Source organism: Diadema setosum, chromosome 20, assembly GCF_964275005.1.
Source record: "Diadema setosum chromosome 20, eeDiaSeto1, whole genome shotgun sequence".
Taxonomy (NCBI): domain Eukaryota; kingdom Metazoa; phylum Echinodermata; class Echinoidea; order Diadematoida; family Diadematidae; genus Diadema; species Diadema setosum.
Genome location: NC_092704.1, coordinates 23,853,127 through 23,875,835, shown reverse-complemented (window position 1 = coordinate 23,875,835; position 22,709 = coordinate 23,853,127). Strand labels below are relative to the sequence as shown.

General features: G+C 39.5%; 1 protein-coding gene across 1 annotated transcript in view; it reads right to left on the bottom strand.

Moving 5' to 3' along the window:
* Nucleotides 1-2,889: 2,889 nt before the first annotated feature.
* Nucleotides 2,890-22,709, bottom strand: part of LOC140243940 (elongator complex protein 2-like) — a 29,529-nt gene continuing 9,709 nt past the window's right edge. Inside the window, exons 10-18 of the mRNA XM_072323610.1 lie at nt 22,040-22,138; nt 20,977-21,066; nt 20,525-20,684; nt 20,160-20,290; nt 18,624-18,804; nt 16,539-16,660; nt 10,634-10,782; nt 8,334-8,435; nt 2,890-4,658 (exon numbers count right to left, since the gene is read on the bottom strand). Coding sequence (XP_072179711.1) covers nt 4,490-4,658; nt 8,334-8,435; nt 10,634-10,782; nt 16,539-16,660; nt 18,624-18,804; nt 20,160-20,290; nt 20,525-20,684; nt 20,977-21,066; nt 22,040-22,138 — 1,203 coding nt within the window. The 3' untranslated portion in view covers nt 2,890-4,489. The remainder of the gene's footprint in view (nt 4,659-8,333; nt 8,436-10,633; nt 10,783-16,538; nt 16,661-18,623; nt 18,805-20,159; nt 20,291-20,524; nt 20,685-20,976; nt 21,067-22,039; nt 22,139-22,709) is intronic.

Sequence of the window (22,709 nt, the reverse complement as noted above, 5' to 3'; positions counted from 1 at the left end):
AGATGTGTGATCATCAGTAGGCCTACATTACTGTAGACAACAGACTTTTCAACCTATAGAGTCAATTATAAACTTCGCCTAAGTCAAATATTAAAGTGAGGAAATTGGATAAATCAAAGAAAATTTACGCAACAGATGGATACAAACGTTATAATTGTATTGTGTAAGTTAAAATTCACGGAAGTTAGGGTCTTATATTTCTTTTGACTGAAAATCCGACATTACCCCATCGACTGATACTCATTGTTCCCTACCGGTAAAGTAACTGGTGAACCATGAGATCGCACTGTCACTAAAACCATACTTGACAGTTTATCAAGCAGAACACTATAACGCACTGAATTGAAGGCGCGTTTTAACCCTAAAAGGGTCGGGCTTTTTTGGCTATGCTAAAACGGGGGGGGGGGGGGGGGCGGATTCCGCCCCCCCCCCCCCCAAGATCTCGGCCATCAGAGGTGCGATCGGGACGAAATTTGTCATGCGTGACACCCACATCAAAATCTACAAGATTGTGTCAAAGGATTTTTTTGAATAACCAATTATTAATTTTAATTAATCAATTATGCCAATTAAGCAAAATATCATATTTTAGCCTAATTAAAAGCATTTAGAGTCTCCTTTTTGGTTTGTATGTCTGTTTGAGCATATTCAACAATTGTACATCATAAAAACTTCCAAAAGTCATTTCAATTCTTATGTATTTTATCGTTTTTCGACTTTTGTTTTATCTTTGTTTTTTATTGGAAATTGTCCTGACCACTTTTCTACCATAATCAGCCTAAAATTAATCAATGAAAGTGATTAATTGTAAAAATAATCACGTTTTTACGACTTTCATGACAGAGCACATGCAGTTTTCCATAGGAAATGTACACAAAATCACAAAATTGTGCCCGTTTTGGGGTGACATGCTGTTACAAAAATGGGCGTGGCTTCGAAAAAGTACACACGTACATTGTAAATTTGGTCTCAAAAGTTGCGTGAGACTTGAGCAAAGAAAGTCAAAAAGCCTCGCGACGAGGCCTTCTCAGCGCGAAACGTTGGGGGGGGGGGGGCGGATTCTGCCCCCCCCCCGCCCCTTCAGGGTTTTTAAGGTCAAGGAAAATTGCACCGGTCAGGTACCCTTCATCAATACTTCTCAGGAAAAAAAAAATCATTCAGATCAAATAGTGCATTGTGTGGAATGCATAGGTCGAAAGCCCAACTACCAGTTACTTAAAAGATTATTATTTTCCAAATAAGTGTGTACAACTGACCATGAACAAGTTTTGTTGTTTTGTTTTTTTTTTCCAAGTGCTTTCATTATATGTGAGAGTACTGAATTAGGTCTGTTATTACCAACATTTTTTTTTTTTTTGTTTTGTTTAGACTTTTATAGACTGGTGTTAGGCTGCTCTTTTTCCTCTCCTTCGGTCATTGCCAGTTCTAAGTGAAATATCAAAAATATTGTACGTAAGGGGGTAGCTTATGACTACTACACTGCCTGTAAGTAGGCGTGGGTGAATATCATCAAGTCTTGGGATTCTATTCTCACATAAATTTCTCAATGCTTTTATAACATCGTCTTTAGAAATATCATCAAAATGATATAGTGTATCAGTGTTTTGAACAACTGCTTATATACCGAAGAAATGGATCTAGTCTCTTTGCACAAGGAAGTAAAATGTTCATTGAATAGATTAGCTACATCAGCTGGATTGCAGACATCTGCTCTTTCCTTGTCAGTTGAACTCGTTTGTTTTCATGTCAGGAATGATCTCTTTCATAATTTTCCATGTTTTACTTGAATTTCCACTACACGACTTTACTGTTCATAATAGTGATGTTTTAAAGCTTTTTGTTTAGTTTGTTCAACATGTTGCATTTTCTTCGATATTCTTCCAAGTCATTTTGGGTCACCTGAAGCAGCAAATCCATTTTTCAAGACGTTTCTCTCTCTTGCGAGATTGATGTATTCTTGATCTATTCACGGTGCACATTTCATCTTTTGCTAGTAAACCAATATTCTGGGGGCATTGTCATACACCACGCCACATGCAAACACACACACAAACACACAGGTACAAAATCAGATTTAGTCAACCATATTGCATATAGGACATATTTTTGAAGCCTATACAAAATACAAGAGACCCAGGGTCTTGCGCTCATCCGAGTATCGCAAGTTTACCTTCCATGCATTCTTGCAGACTCTTGCCCAAGAAAATTGGAAACTTTGGGTGGGGGGGGGGGGGGGGACTTTGAGCACTGGGGGCATGGTGTCCATTTGCACATTGGTAAAAATACCTGTCAAGTACACTATACATGTACTTTGAAAGTTGGACTATGCAGTTTTCAACTTTTGATTCTAGAGAAGAATATTATTGAATATTTTGTAATTTGGGAGGTTTGGGCCCCCCTGCCTGGGGCCCCAAATGTAGAATTTAGGCCCTCATTAGGACACCTCCTACTCCCCTCCCCTGGGTCCCAAGGGGGGCATCCCTGATTCCGCCATGAACAAACTTTGAAACTACAGTCATCAATGTACTAACTCATAGTACAACTAACTTGGCTCTTTCACTTCTGGTTCTAGAGCAGAAGATTTTTTAAGATTAATTAATTTTGGATATATGGGTTTGGGCCCCCCTGGGCCCCCAGGTAGAACATTGTGTCCATTTGAACAAACTGAGATCCTATCCCCTAGGGATGCTACCTGCTAAGTTTGGTGAAAATCGGTCATGGGGTTGTCATGAAGATGAAAAATGAATGTAAAAGGTTTACGCAAAATGCACAACGGACAACGCATGTTTGACGCCGGATGCCGGATGCAGAGAGATCGCAATAGCTCACTTGAGCCTTAGGTGAGCTAATAATCATCACACCAGACAAAACACCATAAAACTCATTCCATTTCATGATTCGCTGCCGAGTTTTATTAATCTAAACAATTACCGTGCATAAAATCCACTCCTGACATCAAGCGCAGTACAGTACCAAATATGTTATATTTGCACATCATAAGCATTTTCTATGCATGTAAAGTTGGCACAACTGCACTATCCTCGCAGACTGACTATGTGTTGAAACGTTGGCTGTTAACCCGTTGAGGACGGGCTGATTTTGCTACAACACGCATTTCCCACAGACACCTGCCCGAGTATACTCGGGACTCGTCCTTAACGGGTTAATGTATTGAACATATCCTCTCTCATACATTGTGTATTTTGAAGAAATACTTGAACAACATATTTGTTGCATGCTGTAGTGTCGCAAGGCAGTAGAAGGCTTCACAAAAATTCTTGACATAGAAATTAACAGACCCATTTTTTCATAAAAGATGTGGCCATTCTGTGCAAAGTTGTGCTGAAGTGTATCAAGAACTGTTTTTCATGTTTTTGCTAAGTACATTTTCAAAGCTGCAAAATCTACAGGATTAAACAAATTTGATGTGTGACTTGGTCTGTTAATCAAATATGGATTTCATCACAGCTCTGGAGGTTTGTTCAAAATGACTGGAATCATGAATGATAATGAAAACGATGGCAATACCCAAACTGATGTCGATTATTTTTAATCATTGTTATCATTTCCTTAATGAGATAGCGTGATGTGGAAAACACACTCTTTTTTTTTTTTACTTCCTTGATGATGATGTGGCAGTTGACATTTCCTACACTGTCCACATTACATATCATATACATTAACTCACTTTTGGAATGCTCCTTTCTTGATCACTCAACTGTCAAAGCTGATGGAATCTCCTAACGCTGAAAAATATCTCCTGACCACAGAGAGAGAGAGAGTAAATATATACAGCCAACCTTGCTTAAGTCAACCTCGCATATTCAAGTTCAATGATTGCCTCAGTCGAAGGTCCTTTCAAGTTCACTTCTCTTTACATTCTATTGATTTTAATCCCTCAAGTCGAATTTTCTCGCAAAGCTATATTTCTTCAGTCCAAATCGATTCAACTTGGGCAAGGTTGACTGTATGTACCAATGCCTGGTTACCCTGGTATAGCCTTCATAACAAAGTTCCTAATTTTGTTCAGAATACAAAACAGATATTGACTACTTGTCACTCTGGTGACAAGGTTTGCGGGTCACAGCACATCTGCCAGAATCAACTTGGGTCAAGGATTTGAATTCAAACCTTACTGTGATCAATATATGTAACACATGACACTCTCCTTTGTGATCTACAGGTAAGGGTTCTGAGAAGAGAGATATTGTCATCTTCTGCCACCCAAGATATGGTGATTTCTCGACAGATGCATGACACAGCACACCCTATTAAGGCATGCAGTGGGTTAAATAGTAAGCATGCCCAACCTCCTATGAGCTAATCACCTCAGGAGTATTGCCATGACAACAGAGATACAATGTCATGCTTTTTGTGCAGTTCGCTTTACGAATGATTGCTTTGCACGATACCAGAAGTTATCGAGGGGGAGGGGGGTGGGTGGTAGAAAGGATGTGGGGAGGGGAGGGGGAAGAAGGAGTGTCAGTGGTCAGGAGAAGAGAGAATCCTGAAATGCATGTATCCTCAAACTCCCGTCTGCACTGCAGCTTGCCAACTGAAAGCGGTCTTTTCGCTGGGGCCTCTCTGAGTCGGGCTTGTCCCCGTCTCCGTGCCGTGGGCGCCACCTCAGTCTCTTGACAGTCTGCGTGTGTGTCATCCTGCATTGTGTGAAGAATAGGAAATTTAGACTGTCACGTTTCCAATATCACAAAACTGTGTTGCAATAAGCCAGTTCGGAGTTAGCTCATGGGCACATTGGTACGAATGACCTTTATTTTTTCTCAGTTGGTTAGGGGCACTTCACTCGTTTTCAGAGCGACATAATGCATAAGCTTTACGTAACAATTTATGGGATTCATCAATCCCGTTCAAACAAAGAATAAACTTGCGTAGACCAGATGAGCAGAATGATCTGTCAATTCACACTTGAGAAAGCATCCATTTCATTATTTTGCATTGGATGTATTGACAATCTCTTTCTATTGATATTGCCAATTATAAAATGGGTTCAAGAATGTAGCCAATTGGAAGCGCTGAAATGAGTCACGTGTGCGTGCATTAATTTCTTCAGGTATGCATAAGAAGAGTCTCTCTTCCACCTCCCTGGCCTGACGTACGTCACAATGTTTACACTAGCAGTGCGCACTCAATCAGTTGTTACAAGTGCGTCACGCGCTACTATACGCACTGTCAATCCTGTAAACAACTTCTAGTTCGGGCCGCGGGCTGCCACAACAGCCGGCGGCCTTTCTTGTGCATAACATACTAGTAGTACGTGGCGTACGTAATACTCTTATACGTACGTACAGTACTTATGTGCGGGATTTCCGAGTGCGACGTGCGTAAATGTTTGGGACGAACTTCGGACATCTTGACTTTTGAGCGAGTGCTACATGTAGCTGACTGGTATTGACCCACAAAGGTACGTGAATAATGTTGTTAGTTTTCGACCCATTTTATAAAACAAATGATGCACAGGATTATTTCGTGGCGTTAGTGAAGGTGCGGCGCACTCTCGAGTATTGACAACGGTTGCAAACATGCACTCGGCTGCGTCTCGTGCATGTCGCACCATTGTCAATACTCTCGAGCGCGCCGCACCTTCACTAACACACTCTATCCTGTGCATCATTTGTATAATACCACTTTTGCTGTCAGGTGGATGTGCTGGCAAGCGGCATTTATAAGGATTACATGAATAATCATTACATGACAGATGCTTATCCCAGTAAATTTAAAAACCAACATGCCTGTTGGTCCGAATGACCTTGTTTCTGCTCATGCGCAAAGTGGAACTCCGAACTGGCTTATCCATTTTGATGAACTGCTATGTGTACATGTGAATGACAGCTGCTAAGTACTACATGTACGTGTATATGAGTAATATATGCATACAGCCAACCTGGCTTAAGTTGACTTCACATAAGTGGAATAATTGCCTATGTTGAAGGTCTTTTCAAATACTCTTCTCTTGAACATTCTTTTGATTTTAATCCCTGCTCATAAGTCTAATTTCCTCTGAAGTCAATGTTATTTCTTCTGTCCAGATAGATTCGACTTACAGTAATGTAGGCAAGGTTAACTATGTTTTTCTTTGGGGGCAGTTTCAAATACATTGTATGATAAATAACTGATATCACACTGCAGCAGCATTAGAAGGCCATCACTGCATAAATTAACCTGTGTTATGTCAGGTGTCATATTATGCCTATATAAAGGCTCAACAAAAACTTTTTTTCAGTGATGTGCAGGCCACCACAATCATCAAATTTCTTTTTCTTTTTCTTGTTTTTTGGTGATCCTACAATGAAATGTGGTGGCCCCAAAAATATAGAAAAGCAAAGAAATATAGAAAAGCAAAGAAATTAAAATCATTGATCTAAACATCAAACTAACACAATAAACTCTGATGATTATGTAAAAACTGGAAGGTATGAGAAAAGGACTTCAAATACCACATACTGCGCCTAAATTCATGTAGTCTAACATGTCAGGCAATATTGAATTGAGGCTTAAACATGATTTTTTCATGACACCAGATAGTCATGAAATTATATGTTACAGAAGGGTTTACCTACTTTATTTTACATAAATAGAATTAAGCCGGAAAATAGGTTTAGCTTGGCCATAAAGACTAGCAGCAATCTGGCAATCCTGGTTGCAGCACTAAGGATCAAATTCCTGGTATTCTCTCTCTCTCTCTCTCTCTTTTCTTTCTTTTTTTTTTTTTTTTGAATGAGCAAATGCATACAAAAATTCATATATACATGTATACACACACAAATTTTTGGTGGCCTGATTGAGCCACCAAATCATACCATTTTAATAAGGGCAGACCAACGTCTACTTCTGAATGGCCACCAAGCTACTGCTAATGTCGAGCCTTGCTATACAATTCATCAGAAATTAATGTGGGACTTTCACCTACAGCTGATTACTGTATACGCCGAATATTTCGCGAGGACTTTCGGAAATATCGTGAGTCAGGTGCTATTCGTGAAATGAAAGACACACAAAAATATTGACTCTGATCCCGATGTGAATGTGACGTACGTATGTACATTTCTCCGTTCAGTACAGGACTCCACGATCGTGAATTTAACCACCTGCAAAATCGTCAGCAATTCCCGATCCGCGACAAATTTAGACTTGCAAAATATATGGCGTATACAGTATGCCATAATGGCCTGACAGATACTGTATATGCCATATATTCAGCAAGTCTAAATTTTCGCGAATCGAGACTTCCCGATGATTTCATGTGTGGCTAAAGTCGCGATTGCAGAGTAGAGTACTGAATGGTGAAATAAATGCGCGCATATCACGTTCATGTTGGGATCACAGTCAATATTTTTGCGTGTGTTTAAAGTCGTGAACAGCACCTGACTTGCAAAATTCAGGAAAATAAAAACCTCACAAAAAATTTGGTATATAGAGTAAGTGAGTTTAGGTGTCTCCCTCAAGGGCTTCGTTATATGAATAATACACAGCAGTGATGGCATTAGTAAGAATTACCCACACATAGTACTTTTGGAACAGTCAAAGTATGGGTATCTATACTAATGCCTGACAAGCAAGGTGATGCATAGTATTTGTTCTATAAAATAATGAGGCAGATCCTTGTTGTTTGATGAATCACCCTCACCATGAGAATATGAAATAAACATATGCTGGCATGTAGCTAGCATACAGACCCAAACTCTTGTGGTGAAATTTTATACAGGGATAGGGAGAATTACTTTTTTTTCTTCATCAAAGTGCTCAGGTTTCGATGAGCATGATTCAGTAATTAATACACGTGGATCTAAAAGATAATCTCATTGCAGGGCTTTCATTCTTGTGTGCTTTCCTGTCATTTTTCCTTCCTCAAGCCCTCAATTTGAGGATGAATTACAAATGATGTTTTCTCTGTCCTGCAAGCTTTATGCATGGCTAATTTCTCAACATCAGGGGCAGGAATTCTGTTGAGAAGGGGGCACCTTTACAAAACTAAAGGGGCGCACACACCCCACCCCATTTTTTTTTTCTTTTTATATCTTTTGTTTTAACAAAACAATTTCACAGTCGATCATTCAGTTTCATAATGCACATATACTTATAAATAAGCAAGAGTGAATATGTCAATCTAATCATTGAATGAGACTTTTATGCTTTATTTTACATGTAATTTCATCACCACGATCAGCATCTGTTTATTTGAACGTCGAGATTTTTTAAAAATAAAATCTCTGGAGAGAGAAAATACATACAAAAGACAGAAACATCGACAGGATTAAGTGCGATGAACATATCTTCCATGAACGTTGAAATAGATTGGAGATAGTTTTACTCACTGTCGTGGAAGGGAATAGACATGTCTCCATGACGACGGCCTCGCAGGATTCCATGCATGAAGCGATATGTTCCCAGATTCCGTACCAACTGCAACAATGTAACTACAGCCAGAAGACAACACAAAAAACAGGATTTTTATTGGTGTAGGAGCCAAAGTGACACAGAGTTGATGTATGCACTCAAAGAAATATATGATCAAATATAAAAAAAAAAAAATACAAACACATATTAAGAAAAAAAAAAATCCCAATTTCAAAGCCTAACCCTATTCTAACTGTGCTATTTGAGACCAAGTTTTCACTGAGGGGGTCAATTTGACCCCCCCCCCCCCTCAGATCTCGGCCGCCGAAGGCGCGATTGCTGCAATATTTTGCCTGTACATTAACCCTAAAAGGGCCGGGGTGGGGGGGGGGGGGAATCCGCCCCCCCTCGACGTTTCGCGCTATAATTCTATAACGCGAGAAGGCCTCGTCGCGAGGCCTCTTGACTTTCTTCGTTCAAATCTCGCGCAACTTTTGAGACCAAATTTGCAACGTCCGCGCATACTTTTGCGAAGCCACGCCCATTTTTGTAACGGAATGTCGCCCCAAAACGGGCAAAATTTTGTGATTTTGTGTACATTTCCTATGGAAAACAGTGCTCTGTCATGAAAGTCGTAAAAACCTGATTATTTTTACAATTAATCACTTTCATTGATTAATTTTGTGCTAATTATGGTAGAAAAGTGGTCAGTGACAATTTCCAATGAAAAAAAAACAAAAACAAAAGTTGAAAAACAAAGAAATACATAAGAAATTCTGAAAACAATAACATACATAAGAATTGAAATGAGTTTTGGAAGTTTTTGTGATGTATAATTGTTGAATATGCTAAAACAGATTTACAGATCAAAAATTAGACTCTCAATGCTTTTAATTAGGCTAAAATATCACCTTGAGCTTAATAATATATAAATTTGCATAATTAATTAATTAAAATTAGAAAGTGATTGTTTCAAAAAATCTTATGACACAATCTTGTAGATTATGACGCGGGTCTCACGCATGCAAAATTTCATTGCGATCGCACCTCCGATGGCCGAGATCTCAGGGGGGGCGGAATCCATCCATCCCCCCCCCCCCCCCCCCCCGTTAGAATAGGGCTAAAGAACTAGAAAAGCACTCGGAGAGTGCACACTTCCGCCAAGCCAGCAACTCCACTTACACCCATACATGCGTGCAATTTCCCCAATGGTGTAGAAGCCTCATCAGCTTCTAGCTGCGCAGTGTCTTGCTTGAGCAGAGACCTCACTTTTAATAGTGCGTGTATGTAAACCTCCAGAACGCGCAGCTTGAATTCCCAAGTTCATTGACCTTATGTGCCGAAAGATTAAAGATCCTTTAAAAATCCATCAAAAATCCCAGAATCACTACCAACATTTCATCATCTGTCCCCCGTGCCATTATCAGCTTTTCCTGCAAGTTCCCCGCATGACCATTCACGACTTTTTGAGTTATTTTGCAAACAGACAAACCAATGCCGATGACAATTCAACCCCCTTCCTTGCAGGAGGTAATAAAGAATATCATGCATCCATCTACAAATTTCAGCGTAGAACAGAAATCTCTATGGGAACAAGAAACAAAAGCTCATGCTCACTTTCACTGCATAGGAATGATTTAAACCTATGGTGCATGGGGACTCAGCTGAGATGGTTGACAAGATTTCATAATCTCACAGGGAACAGTTTAAAAGTAAAATATTTGACCTGGGCAAAGTGTGGAGTATAATGGACTGTACAGTATATCCCCCTAAAAAAATTGCAATCAGATTTTGGCAATGATAACTTTCAAAATGATGACAAATCTGAATGCTATTTCAGGGTAATAAAAAATAACTTCTTACCTACATCTTGCAGAAAACCCCATTTGATTTGGTTAAGTGGTCACAGAAAAATGTGGATCATTGTAAAGAATGTCATGGGTCCATTCTTCCAAGTTTAGCACTTGGATGCTCTTGGCATTTGGTAAAGGTGTGAGCACAATGGACAAAATTAGGAGGGAAGGGATTCCTGACATGCTTTACAAAGATCAGAATTTCTCTGTGACACTGAAGGAAATCGAATGGGTTTTTTTCTGTAAGATGAACATATTAAGTTATAGTTTCATACCTTGAAATTGCATTTCTATCGATTCACCATTTTAAAGTTATCATTGCAGAAAGTCCAATTGTATTTTTTTTTTTTTTTGGGGGGGGGGGGGGGCATAAGATTTATTCTCTTGATTATTTCAAGACCAGCTCCTTCCACATAAGACTTTACCTCTTATCCGTACTCATTTGTCTAGCAAAGTCCACCGCTGTGACTGCATCGCCTATGTTCAGCGGAGATGAGAAGGCCCTGTAGTTTCCCATGCCACTCGATGGAGCAGACTCATCCGGTGGTGCTTGCTCCTTCCCCCAGACAATCACCTGTACGGATCACAAGATCAATGCATACTTCACCAGAAGCGGATCTAGAGGGGGGGTTGGGGGGGTTGCAACCCCCCCCCCCCCCAAAAAAAAAAAAAAAAAAAAAAAAAAAAAAAAAAAATCTGGGGACCATTTTTTTTTATCTTATCTTTTTTTTTTAACTTGTAATTTTATTTTTTTCTATTTATGGCAATGACCTCTATACCAAAAATAGTGGTGTTTTAGATGCAAGAAAATGCCATTTTCACACACAGATTTTCAAAAATTCTCCCTACTGTGGGAGGGGGAACACCCCCCCCCCCCACACCCTCCCCCCCCCCCTTTATGAAAAGCTAGATCCACCCCTGTTCACTGATGTGACAATAAACGTTTTAAGCTGACTTTCGAGACAGCCGATCCCTTTTGCATGCAAATTTTTGAAAAATTGGTGAGAACACTTAGGTATTGAAGAAAACACTATTTGGAAACCTCCAGTAAATTCTGAACTCAAGAGGGTCTTTATTTGTCTGGTTAAATTGACCGTTAAGATTTGAATAATTTTTGTGAACTTCGCAAAAATTACAAATCTAAATACTAGTCTAGTTTTACAGACCTGTGTGATGCACTTAGTTGTACATGTAGTTCATGTAAGTGGTGTGTTGTTATTTGCGATTGATAACAAAGTAAGAGAAGCTAGTGAATTTTTCTTTTCTGACAGCTTTAACATGCATATCTCTTGTTCGAAGTATAAGTATCATATTACAACCACAGGAGGATTAATGGATGCAGCTGTGCCTAGTACACAGAATACATTACGGTGAGCGTTTGGTGCATTATTTGAATTTTAACGGCTAACAACCTTCAAATATCACAGAAATGTTATAGATTTACAATAGTCTTGTCATTCTTGTGGAATATATCATGTTCTGTGCTATTTGGGAAGGAATGCAAAAGGGAAGGGCCATCTTTAAAGGGGTGGTATAATTTTGGTTGAGATGGGCTTCAGGTTTCCAACTTTTTTTGTGAGACAATGAGAAATCTGTCATGAAAATATGTAATATTATGCACTTCTTAGTGGAATTCAAAGTTTATTTATTGAAGAAAATTGGTTTTGAAATGGCTGAGATATGCCAAAAACAAACAGGACTTTGTTTTGCTGTGTTTTTTTTTTAATACCTTAGCCATTTCAAAACCGATTTTCATCAAATAAACTTTGAATTTCCCTTATATTGCAGGCTCTTTACCATAACTATTGCATACACTTTCACATTGTGAAATATTGTGTGAAAAAAAACCCAAACCTTTAGATCGGTCAAGCTCCTGCATTACTTAAATTTCATCAGGAGGAATATAAAACAAATATACCAGGCCATTCTTCAAGGTTCTGGTTAAACTATGTGCCTTCGGCGACTTCAGTAGCACCTACATTTGTACTACTGAAGTCACCTCATGCACATAGTTTCAACCAGAACCTCTCAGGCCTGATTACATTATGCATAGTTTACATTTCAATGACATCCTGTATTAAAATTTGAACACGCTATCACATTACCAACAAGACTTCTATTACATATTGTTTAAGCCATGTGAAACTACCTGCAGTTTCGGTCTCTGACATGCATGCTCAACTTGAGGCAAAAATTGCATGCCGCACATATGAATTAAAAATGCACAACAGGGAGCAAAATAATGCACCATGTGTGCAAACAACATCAAATTGATCAAGCTTGTTCAAGTGTAATTGAGTGTATGGAGTCTGCGTGTATGAGTGTGTGCATGTGTTGACTTCATTTATGGGGATCAATTGCATTTTTTGATAATAATATAAAAATTGTTTTGAAGAGATCATTGCATACACAAAGAATTCTCACACTTTTATTACTATTGTAAATAGATTGTAAGTTACATTTCGCTGGGAGTTTCTACTAAAAAATGATATACTATACATATTTGAAAAGAGATGTTGAAAACACATAATGCGTAAGAGGGTTGCAGCATTCATCAGCCTATAAAGTCTGTGATATGGGTGATGGTTACTATGCATTAGCATCTGCACCTTCACCAGGGGGCGACATTCTCAGGACAATCCCGTGCAAAATGTGATCGCTCATATTGACTTTAAAAGAAATACTATCCTCACATGAGGGTAACCTGCAAAGATTCGGCAAATACTGTAAAACATTATATGTGACCCTGCACCTCAAAACAAACAAAAAGTCGCCAGACATGAATTTTTAGTTAAGACCATATTCTGAAAGAGCAGACTTTAAGCTTTAAAATGATGTATAACTCAAATCAAATGGACTCTCCTAACCTATCTAAATATTGGAAAGAAAGCACAAACTCAGGAAAAGTGTGAACTGAGAAAAGAGGCTCTGAAGTACAGTGTCTATTCAAGCGCTTAATCTTTACCAAACAGTGCTGGCTGTGCGATGAATGGGACAAAAAAACAGGAAGTAAACCACCAGAGTAACAACAATGAAGGGATTATCAGATTAAAGTGAAATTAAGCATGCCTCATTAACACATTCTGTCCATAATTAATGCCAACTTTCAAAGCAGTAGCACTATCCTTTCAAAAGTTATTAGAGTTGAGAGTGAAGAGTGTGGACAAGGTTTTTTCAGAAATGAAAAAGGGATTCTAAAGACACACCTAATCACACTATTCTACCAAAAATGTTCGAGATAAACTGCTAAAAAAACACACTTTCCTGCCCGTTTTATGATACCAAATTTTAGCATAATGCAAAAGAAGACCCGCTCTTTCAGAAAATATGAAAAAGTCAAGTTCGGCTAGGTTGACCCATTTCACTTATTTTCAGTCCTCACGCAAAATCAGTGTGTGCGACTTTATGTTCGTTTTGAGGTGCACCGTCACATATATTCGCGGCATGAATTTTTCGCGAATTGGAGCCAACGGCCTTTTTTGCGGCATGAAATTTTCGCGAATTGCCACTGGCATTCAATGCATATAGCGTAAACAAGAACTTTCGCGTGCATTTTAATTTCGCGAATCTTGGCGCTTGCGAAATTAAAATGCACGCAAAAATTCCTCGTTTTACAGTACGTCATGGTCCATAATATCTATGGGCAAACCTGAACTAGGTCCCCGTTTACAGTGCGAGGCTCGGCCGCGGCTCGGCCGCGGCCAAGCCCGCCTTCATTTCAGTGTAAGCGCGCAAAAGGCCAAATGCGGGGCCAAAATTGGCCGCGCATTTGGCCACGCTCTGGAGGCCGGGCTCGGCCGCGGCTCAGCCGCGGCCAAGCCCGCCTTCATTTCAGTGTAAACGCGCAAAAGGCCAAATGCGGGGCCAAAATTGGCCGCGGCCGAGCCCGGCCTTTTCTCAGTGTAAACGCAAACTGGACCAAATGCGCAGCCAATTTTAGTCTGGCTTCCAGACCCTCTGCCCATACTATTTTGCTATTCAGGATATTAACCCCCTCAACGCCGAAAACTAGTATAGTTTAAGGTGGTCTTGTCCTGCAAAGGATTTTTCCTTCAGCAAAGGCCTTTGCCCGAACGGCGACTTCGTCGCCACGGAATCCAGTTGGCAAAGGGTCTGACAACCAGACTATACCAAATTGCGTTTGTTTACAAGCAGAGCGCCACTACGACAAAATATTGAAAGGTTTGAATTAAAAGCGCGGCTGAGCCCCGCAGTGTAAACGGACAAAATTGCGGGGCTCGGCCCCGCAATTGAGGCTGGGCTCGGCGGCGGCTCGGCCCAGCCCCGCACTGTAAACGGGGTCCATACGTTGCCATCAAACAATAACACTCAAACAACTTTGTTTGCACGGAATTGCTGAGTCAAGTTGAAAGCCACATCATTCAAATATGGATTCCTATAGGCAAATGTCTCCAGGTGGCACCCAGCACAAAAATGGTGGTTATTAAACATGAGACCCAACTGCTGTAAAGTACCAGCACGTTGCCCATGAAAGAGAGAAATAAGCGAGGGTTCCTAGGCATGCTATGTGGAGCTGGGTCTGCATGACTGCGAATCATCTATCATCAACATTTTTATTTTATTTTATATTTAATGTTATGGTCTCGTGATGCTGACAGTGATGATGATGATGATGATGATGATGATGAAATTCAGACTGACTGTGATAAACATTGATACATTGTGTCATGAAGGGCACAGTCATTTAAAGCACTGCTGCTACCATTACGACTTGAAATTTAGCACTACTACAACCATGGCTATCTTACCATATTTACATTCTGTTATGTTCATAATCATCATCCCATTATCATTAATCAATCTAACAATGCTAAATGCCGGTATCACCTTTACATTACTGTGCAATCCAGTATCATCATTACTCTGACTATTACCATCATTATCATATTATAATCTACGGATATGATTTTAGCAATGCAAGTCTAATCAACATAATCTTAACGATGAATTGCACCCTTTTTCTGTTAACACAGAATGTCATTACCTTCTCCACGCAAACATCACAATCAAGCTGTAGATGCTATATTGGACTGTGCATCACAAAATTATTACAAAGTTGCAAGACATGGATTTTTAGTCAATAATAGAAGACAGAATGGGTAATTCACTGTAAGTCCTGAAATATTTTGCTCAATAGGCTTACCACTGCAACTGATTGACAAATTGCCCTACATCGACGTAAATAAGCACTGAATTGATCAGTGTTTTAGTAGTAGCCATGATAAAAAATCATGGGCGTACATACTCGAGCAGGATTCGAACCTACGACCTCCTGTGATCAGGAGGTCGTAGGTTCGAATCCTGCTCGAGTATGTACGCCCATGATTTTTTATCATGGCTACTACTAAAACACTGATCAATTCAGTGCTCATTTACGTCGATGTAGGGCAATTTGTCAATCAGTTGCAATGAAAACATCTCGACGGAAGAATTTCATGAATTTGAATAACAAAGCAGTACCCGCTACATGCTATAAGGATTAGAACCAACACTTGCTGTCGGGCGAAAGCTCGGTGGTCTAGTGGAGATGACGCCTGTCCGGTGATCAGGAGGTCATAGGTTCGAATCCTGCTCGAGTATGTACGCCCATGATTTTTTATCATGGCTACTACTAAAACACTGATCAATTCAGTGCTTATTTACGTCGATGTAGGGCAATTTGTCAATCAGTTGCAATGAAAACATCTCGACGGAAGAATTTCATGAATTTGAGGCTTACCACTGGTATTCCATTTGGAATATTTTGTCACATGTCATGAATTTTGCAAATTGTGACTAAAGACCAAGTCTGGTAAACACACACACACACACACACACACACAAACACATGATTAAAAAGAACACCACCTCATTACCATCATCTTAACTCTGAACCAATATACTGTGATAACTTGTTAAGTCTCTTTGGTGAAGGAAAACCTGCAATTGATTGACAGATTGCCCTTTATTGACATATAACACAACAATCATTCAGTGCATTGAGTAAGAGCCATGAGAAGAATTATCAATTTGAACAAATATGCAGTACCTGCTGCCACAAGGGATCAAAACCATCACTGGCTATCGGGTTTTAATGAAGCTTGGAAGCCTGGTGGATGTGACATTTGTCTAGCAATTAGGAGGTCATAGATTCAAATCCCACCTGAGTATACACGCCCATGATTTTCATATCATGGCTATTACTCAAACACTCAATTAATAATCCCTCTTTATTTACATCGATGAAGGGTAACTTGGCAATCAGTTCCAACAAAAACAACATGACACTAAAATTCTTCAATTTGAGTAATTAAAATCTTGACTTGGTACCTTCTTATCGCGGGATGCCGTGGCAAAGAATTGGTCGTCATGAGACCACGAACAGGCCCAGATAATGCGGGCGTGAAGGGACGTCTTCTTGTCCGTGTGGGCAATGAGGTGGTACGGACAACCTGACGGGAGGTAGAGATAGATGCTGAATTTTAAAGAAATATAGTGTATGGCTGCTTCGATTACTGTATAAGCTGTTATTTTCGCATACAGATATTTTTGCGAATTAGAAGGTGACAGACATTTTCGTGAGATGTTGATTTCGCGAATTGACACCAATGCTATCTTGCATGTATTGCTACTCTAGTGTATAGCGACAATTTCGCGTGTTGTTAAATTCGCGATCCAACTGTGATTCGCGAAATTTGCGAAAATTAAACCCTCGCGAAAATAACCACTTATACAGTATTTGGTGGGTTGCAGACTCGGCCATCTCAAGAATGTCAGGGCAAATTAAGCAAAGTTGATACGACACATATGCTTTATACCTGTAGACATTATCAACAGTATGAAAGCTTGGCTTATAGCATGGTGACAAACACACACACACACACACAGACACATACAAAGCAAGCTGACATACTTAGTAGTGTCCTGCTGTACACAGGTCTGTATATACACACACACACACACACACACACATATAATGTGCAGACAAAAGTTACGTTCAAACGGTGATTCTTAACCTCGTGAATAAACTTGTAGTTAAGTATGGGGCGCCAAGTGTCGCACAGTCTCTTTAGTCACAAAATGACAGTTTTACGACGAAATTGTTTTTCCGTTGACAAGTGACAACATCAAATATGTCAACAAAATGACAACTGTTACTTCGTCAAGAAAATGACAATTTTGTTTCAACATTGTCATTTCATTGACAAAATTGTTATTTCTTTGATAAAACTGTCATTTTGTGACAAAACTTTTATTCCCTCAACAAAATTGTCATTGTGTTACGGAACTGTTATTTTGTCAACGAAACTGTCATTTCGTTAATGAAATTGACGTTGTCACCTGTCAAAGTAGAAACAATTTTGTCACAAAATTGATATTTCGTAATATCATGCTACAATTAGCGCCCCATACTTAATGACGAGCATATCCTCGAGGTTAAGAATCACCATCTGAACATAAATTACTAGGAACTTACTCAGAATTTTATGATGATGTAATGACAAAGATTTTTTTTCCCTTTGCATAAACTGTGATGTAGCATTACAGTTGAACCTCTATTATCCGGCCTCCCTTTATCCAGATCTCTCTATTATACGGACGCAATCTCGCTGTGACTTTTTTTTTTCAATAATTACGGGAGGAAAGGGGGATTCCCAACTCCTTGAGAACTCCTACACAAACACACATGAATTACATATTACTTCCAACATGATTAACATATATTACATCAAATTTCCTTCCAAATTGCTTACCTTCAGACATTTTAACATCCCCAAATGTAACAATGAAAAGGTTGCAGTATACACATTACTACATGTGGTACTACAGTGGTCTACATCAGTACATGTGTATGTATATGTACATGTGTATAAAGCATTGAGTCTCCCGTATCCGGCCAAATCCCTTATCCGGATGAGCCCCGGTCCCGACTTGTCCGGATACGAGAGGTTCAACTGTATTTTTTTTTTCTGATCTACATGTATCGACACATATCACAAAATCTTAGCATGATTCTCACCCTGTTCTTCCTTACAAATGTCCCTGTCTCCTATTCTCCCATCTCCATTTGTGTCACTTTAACTTCCTGCGCACTGCTGCCCTTCGACTTTCACTATTTGCTTTTCTTATAATCTCCCTGTGTCGCTTCCCTCCTCCACTCTCCTCTTTAAAATAGGGTCTTCTTTCACCACACAGTCCTTTCATGGACTACGTAGGCATGGTGTTACAGCAAACCTTTCCTCTTCATTTCCATCACAATGCAAACTTTGAAACAGAAAATTTTTACCAATGCAAAAGACAGTCAGTGCTACTTTTGAGTGGAGAAAGTAAAGGAAAAGGATCCTACTTGGAGCACAGAGCAAGCCTAAAAGTCTACATTCCAAGTCAGCGGCTGGTTATAGTTTGACCACTGACCTTCACTGGGGCTCTCTTCGAAGAGTGACCACGTCCTGTCCCGAGACACTGCGAGAAGCCGGCTGCCGTCGTGGGAGAATGCCAGCTGTGTGACGGTCAGTGAGTGGATCATCAATTGCCCCACCTGTTGCCATGACGATGTGTCCCAGAGAAGAATGGCTGCATGCTCGGGTTTTGCTGCCTGTGAAAGAAAATATGAAAATTAGATGATAAGTGCTAAACTATTACTGTACTGCAGGCCCTTCATTTTCTCTGTTTTTGTGTTGCCCAGGATTTCAAGATTGCTGTAGAGTTCTGCACCATATTCAAGTTGGCTTTAAAGGGATGTATAATATTGATTGACGTGAGGATTCAGCTTTTAAGTTTTTGTGAGATACTTAGAAACTACTTTAAGAAACGTTTATAGAGAGCATACCATTCAAATAGGAATTCATAGTTTATCTGAGGTAAAATCGGATTTGAAAAGGCTGAGATATCCATAAACAAAGTAAAACAAAGTGATCCTAATAAAACATGGGTCAAAACTTTTATTAATACCAGTATCATTTTTTTTTTTTTTGGATATCTAGGCCATTTCAAATCCAATTTTCATCAAATAAACTTTGAATTTCTCTTAGAATTATATGTTCTTTCATATTTCTTAAGAGGTTTCTTACTATCTCATAAGGAAAAGTTGGAAATCTGAAGTCCCTTCTCAACCGAAACTATACCGTCCCTTTAACCCGTTGAAGACTAGTCCCAAATATACTCGGGCCGGTGTTTATGGGAAGTGTGTGCTATAGTAGAATCAGCTTGTCCATAACTCAAGAACATCAACAAAAAGAATGACAGAATTATGAGCTAATGACACTGGAGACCTAATCAAATTCACCATGTGCTAGAGAAGAATGGTCAAAACATTATTCCCATTATGATTACCATTATCACATTCATCATTATCATCATCATCATCATTGTCACTATCACTACCATGCTCATCAACATCTTTCATTATCATTACCATACTCCTCCTCCTCTTCCTCCTTCTCATCAACATCATCATCATCATCATCATCATCATCATCATCATCATCATCATCATCCACATCATCAATCATCACCATCAATCATCATCAATCATCATCATCATCATCATCATCATCATCATCATCATCATTGTCACTATCACTACCATGCTCATCAACATCTTTCATTATCATTACCATACTCCTCCTCCTCTTCCTCCTCCTCAGCAACATCATCATCATCATCATCATCATCATCATCATCATCATCAACATCATCAATCATCACCATCAATCATCATCAATCATCATCATCATCATCATCATCATCATCATCATCATCATCATCATCATCATCATCATCATCATCATCATCATCATCAATCATCATCATCATCATCATCATCATCATCATCATCATCATCATCATCATCATCATCATCATCATCAACCATCATCACTGTTGTCTCCATCATCATCTCTCTAATGTGACAATGATCACCGAGTGAAATCTGTCTCATCTGAAGCATACCTTGCATGCCGATGCCACAAATTTCCCGTCGGGATGGCTTGCTACGGTGAAGACCTCGTAGCCGTGCCCGTAGAGCTTTTGTGTCTCTGGCCACAGCGTGTTCTGCAAGAGGTGGTCTTCGGTGGGTGGTCCTGGCAAGATCAAATACCAGAATCATCAGTAACTGCTATTAAGATACCCATTGTACACTTCCCTTGGAAACTGTCGGAGAAGTCCAAATAATTTCTTATATCTAATGTGGTCACCAGGCAATACCTGGTCCACTGAATTGAAAAAAAACAAAAACCCAACAACAACAAAACAAACACACAAACTGCAAACCTAAAGAGGAGGAGTATCAAAAATTAATATCAATAGATACTCACTGCTGAGCATGACTGGGGCAAAGTAGATTTCTGTGTACTGCTCACTGGGGTGATTAATCTCTCGGTCGGGCGTGGGCATGCCCCCCTCCCCCTGGTAGACAGCCTTGTTGGAGAGGCCCAGGGCGGGCACACTAGCCCCTTCTGGCACCTGTTTTGCCTCCTGAAAATTTCAAGAAAAATGATGGAATCAGATGAAAACTGTGATGAGTCTTGTTAGTAATATTCTGCCTTAATTGCCTGCAATTTCTTTTCTTCCATTCTTACTGAATTTGTATATCATATGTTCATGAAAGTTTTGCAGTTTGCTATCTTGTTGATTTGACATTAGATGTAGATCAGAGTGAGATGGAAATAAAAAGATGTTGAGAAAACTGTCATAACACTGTCACTCAAAAAGTCTGCAAGCAGCAAGCATGATTACGAGAAGGAAAATGAACTCAAAATATTTGTACCTGAGCCTTCTGGGCAGCTGACGTGTCTACGCCAGAGATGCGAGAGAGATTCTCCAGGAAGTTGGATGGTGCCTCAAACACTCTCAATACCTGCAAGGTGACAGACAGACAAATCACCAAAAACAATTGTCATCAGGTTTTTTGTATCTTGTCTCATCTCAACCATACTAGCTTCACTATTTAAAGGCACAGATTAAAAGTCTTTTTATCATGAAATTGTATTTAATGGCTCTGACCTTTGACACCAAACCTTGTTGCTATGATCCCAATTTGCACATAGAAACTTGTACAGTCATGTACACAATATTGAGACATAAGTGATTCCTTGATATAAATGATTCAAATCAAGTCAAATACACTTTTTGTACACATGTCAATTGTGTTTCAATGAGCAATAATAACATAGTCTGCTGGACAGCACAATCTTTTTGGCAGGTGAATTTATGTGTCTGAGGCTGTATATGGCCAATGTTGCAATGAAATAAATATCTGTAAAAACCTTGTCTAAGTGATAAAAAAAAAAAAATCTTGCTGTTTGCTGATGAGACTCTCATTTGCCTAACATCGATGAAATGTTTGATAAAAGCTACACGCCATGCACTTCCAAAAAATATAGAATGATATGGACAATGTGAGAACTGCACATCTTGAAACGATCAAAGGAGATTACAAGGAACTCCAGAAATATTTCTAATTTCCTGTTGCCTACAGTATATTGCAACTAGACTGTGATAAAATTTGATCAATGTATTCTACAAACTGTTATCCTCCTTCACACAAACTTTGAGGGAATTTGTACGGGTCGCAATATAGGGTGGCTGTCTCACAGACACCAGTGTTATGTAGCTCTGGGACCACTGCAAGCCTAACATATCTCTGAATAGATGCTTGACACCAGTAATAAAGTATTGCATCCATGGCTAGTAGCCTGATTTCCTCTATCTTTCTTTTTTCTTCTTTGTTTGTTTGTATTGTCATTGACACTCAAGGATAACAGCTACATGGACAAGATGTCAAAGATGACACTGATTATGTGAGCAAAACTTTTGGAAGACTAGCTCACCTTTTCATCAGCTCCAGAGACAAAGGCAAAATTGCCAATCATGGCGAGACACTGCATGTCGTAGCCATGGACCTGGGGTCTTGCTATCTCATGCCATGTCTGGGAACAAAGAAGAAAACAACAACAACAACAACAACATCCATACTTAAGTCCACCTCTTGGAAAAAACACATAGAACATTCATGCATGCACACATCCACATCATTTACGAAAAATAAAATGCATTCATATCCACCTTATTTCTGACACTCTCAGGTATTGTGGTAAGTAATAACAGAGAAATTTCTGTCCTTACCAGTAGATAGTCCCACAAATTAGAAATTCACTGAGGTTCCTCTTTCCTCCATCCATTCTTTATACCCCATGTCCCTTCAATTGCTGTCCTACAAAAAACACTGTCCAACAGTAGATGACAGGTTCGAGTCCCACTGGTTCCTTTTTTTCCGACATGTTTGTTAATTTACAGATCAGCAGTTGCGATCTTAACAAATTTATTTGTAGAGGGAGACACAGTGAAGAAACTCGCACCTGAACACTGTCCCTGCTCAATATCAGTCCTTGCCACCTCTTCTCAGAATCATTCAATACTCAGACAGGAGTTTGATGCTTCCTTTAGTAAAAATTTTGTCATTGCCCTTCATTTGTTTTTAACCCATTGAGGACGAGTCCC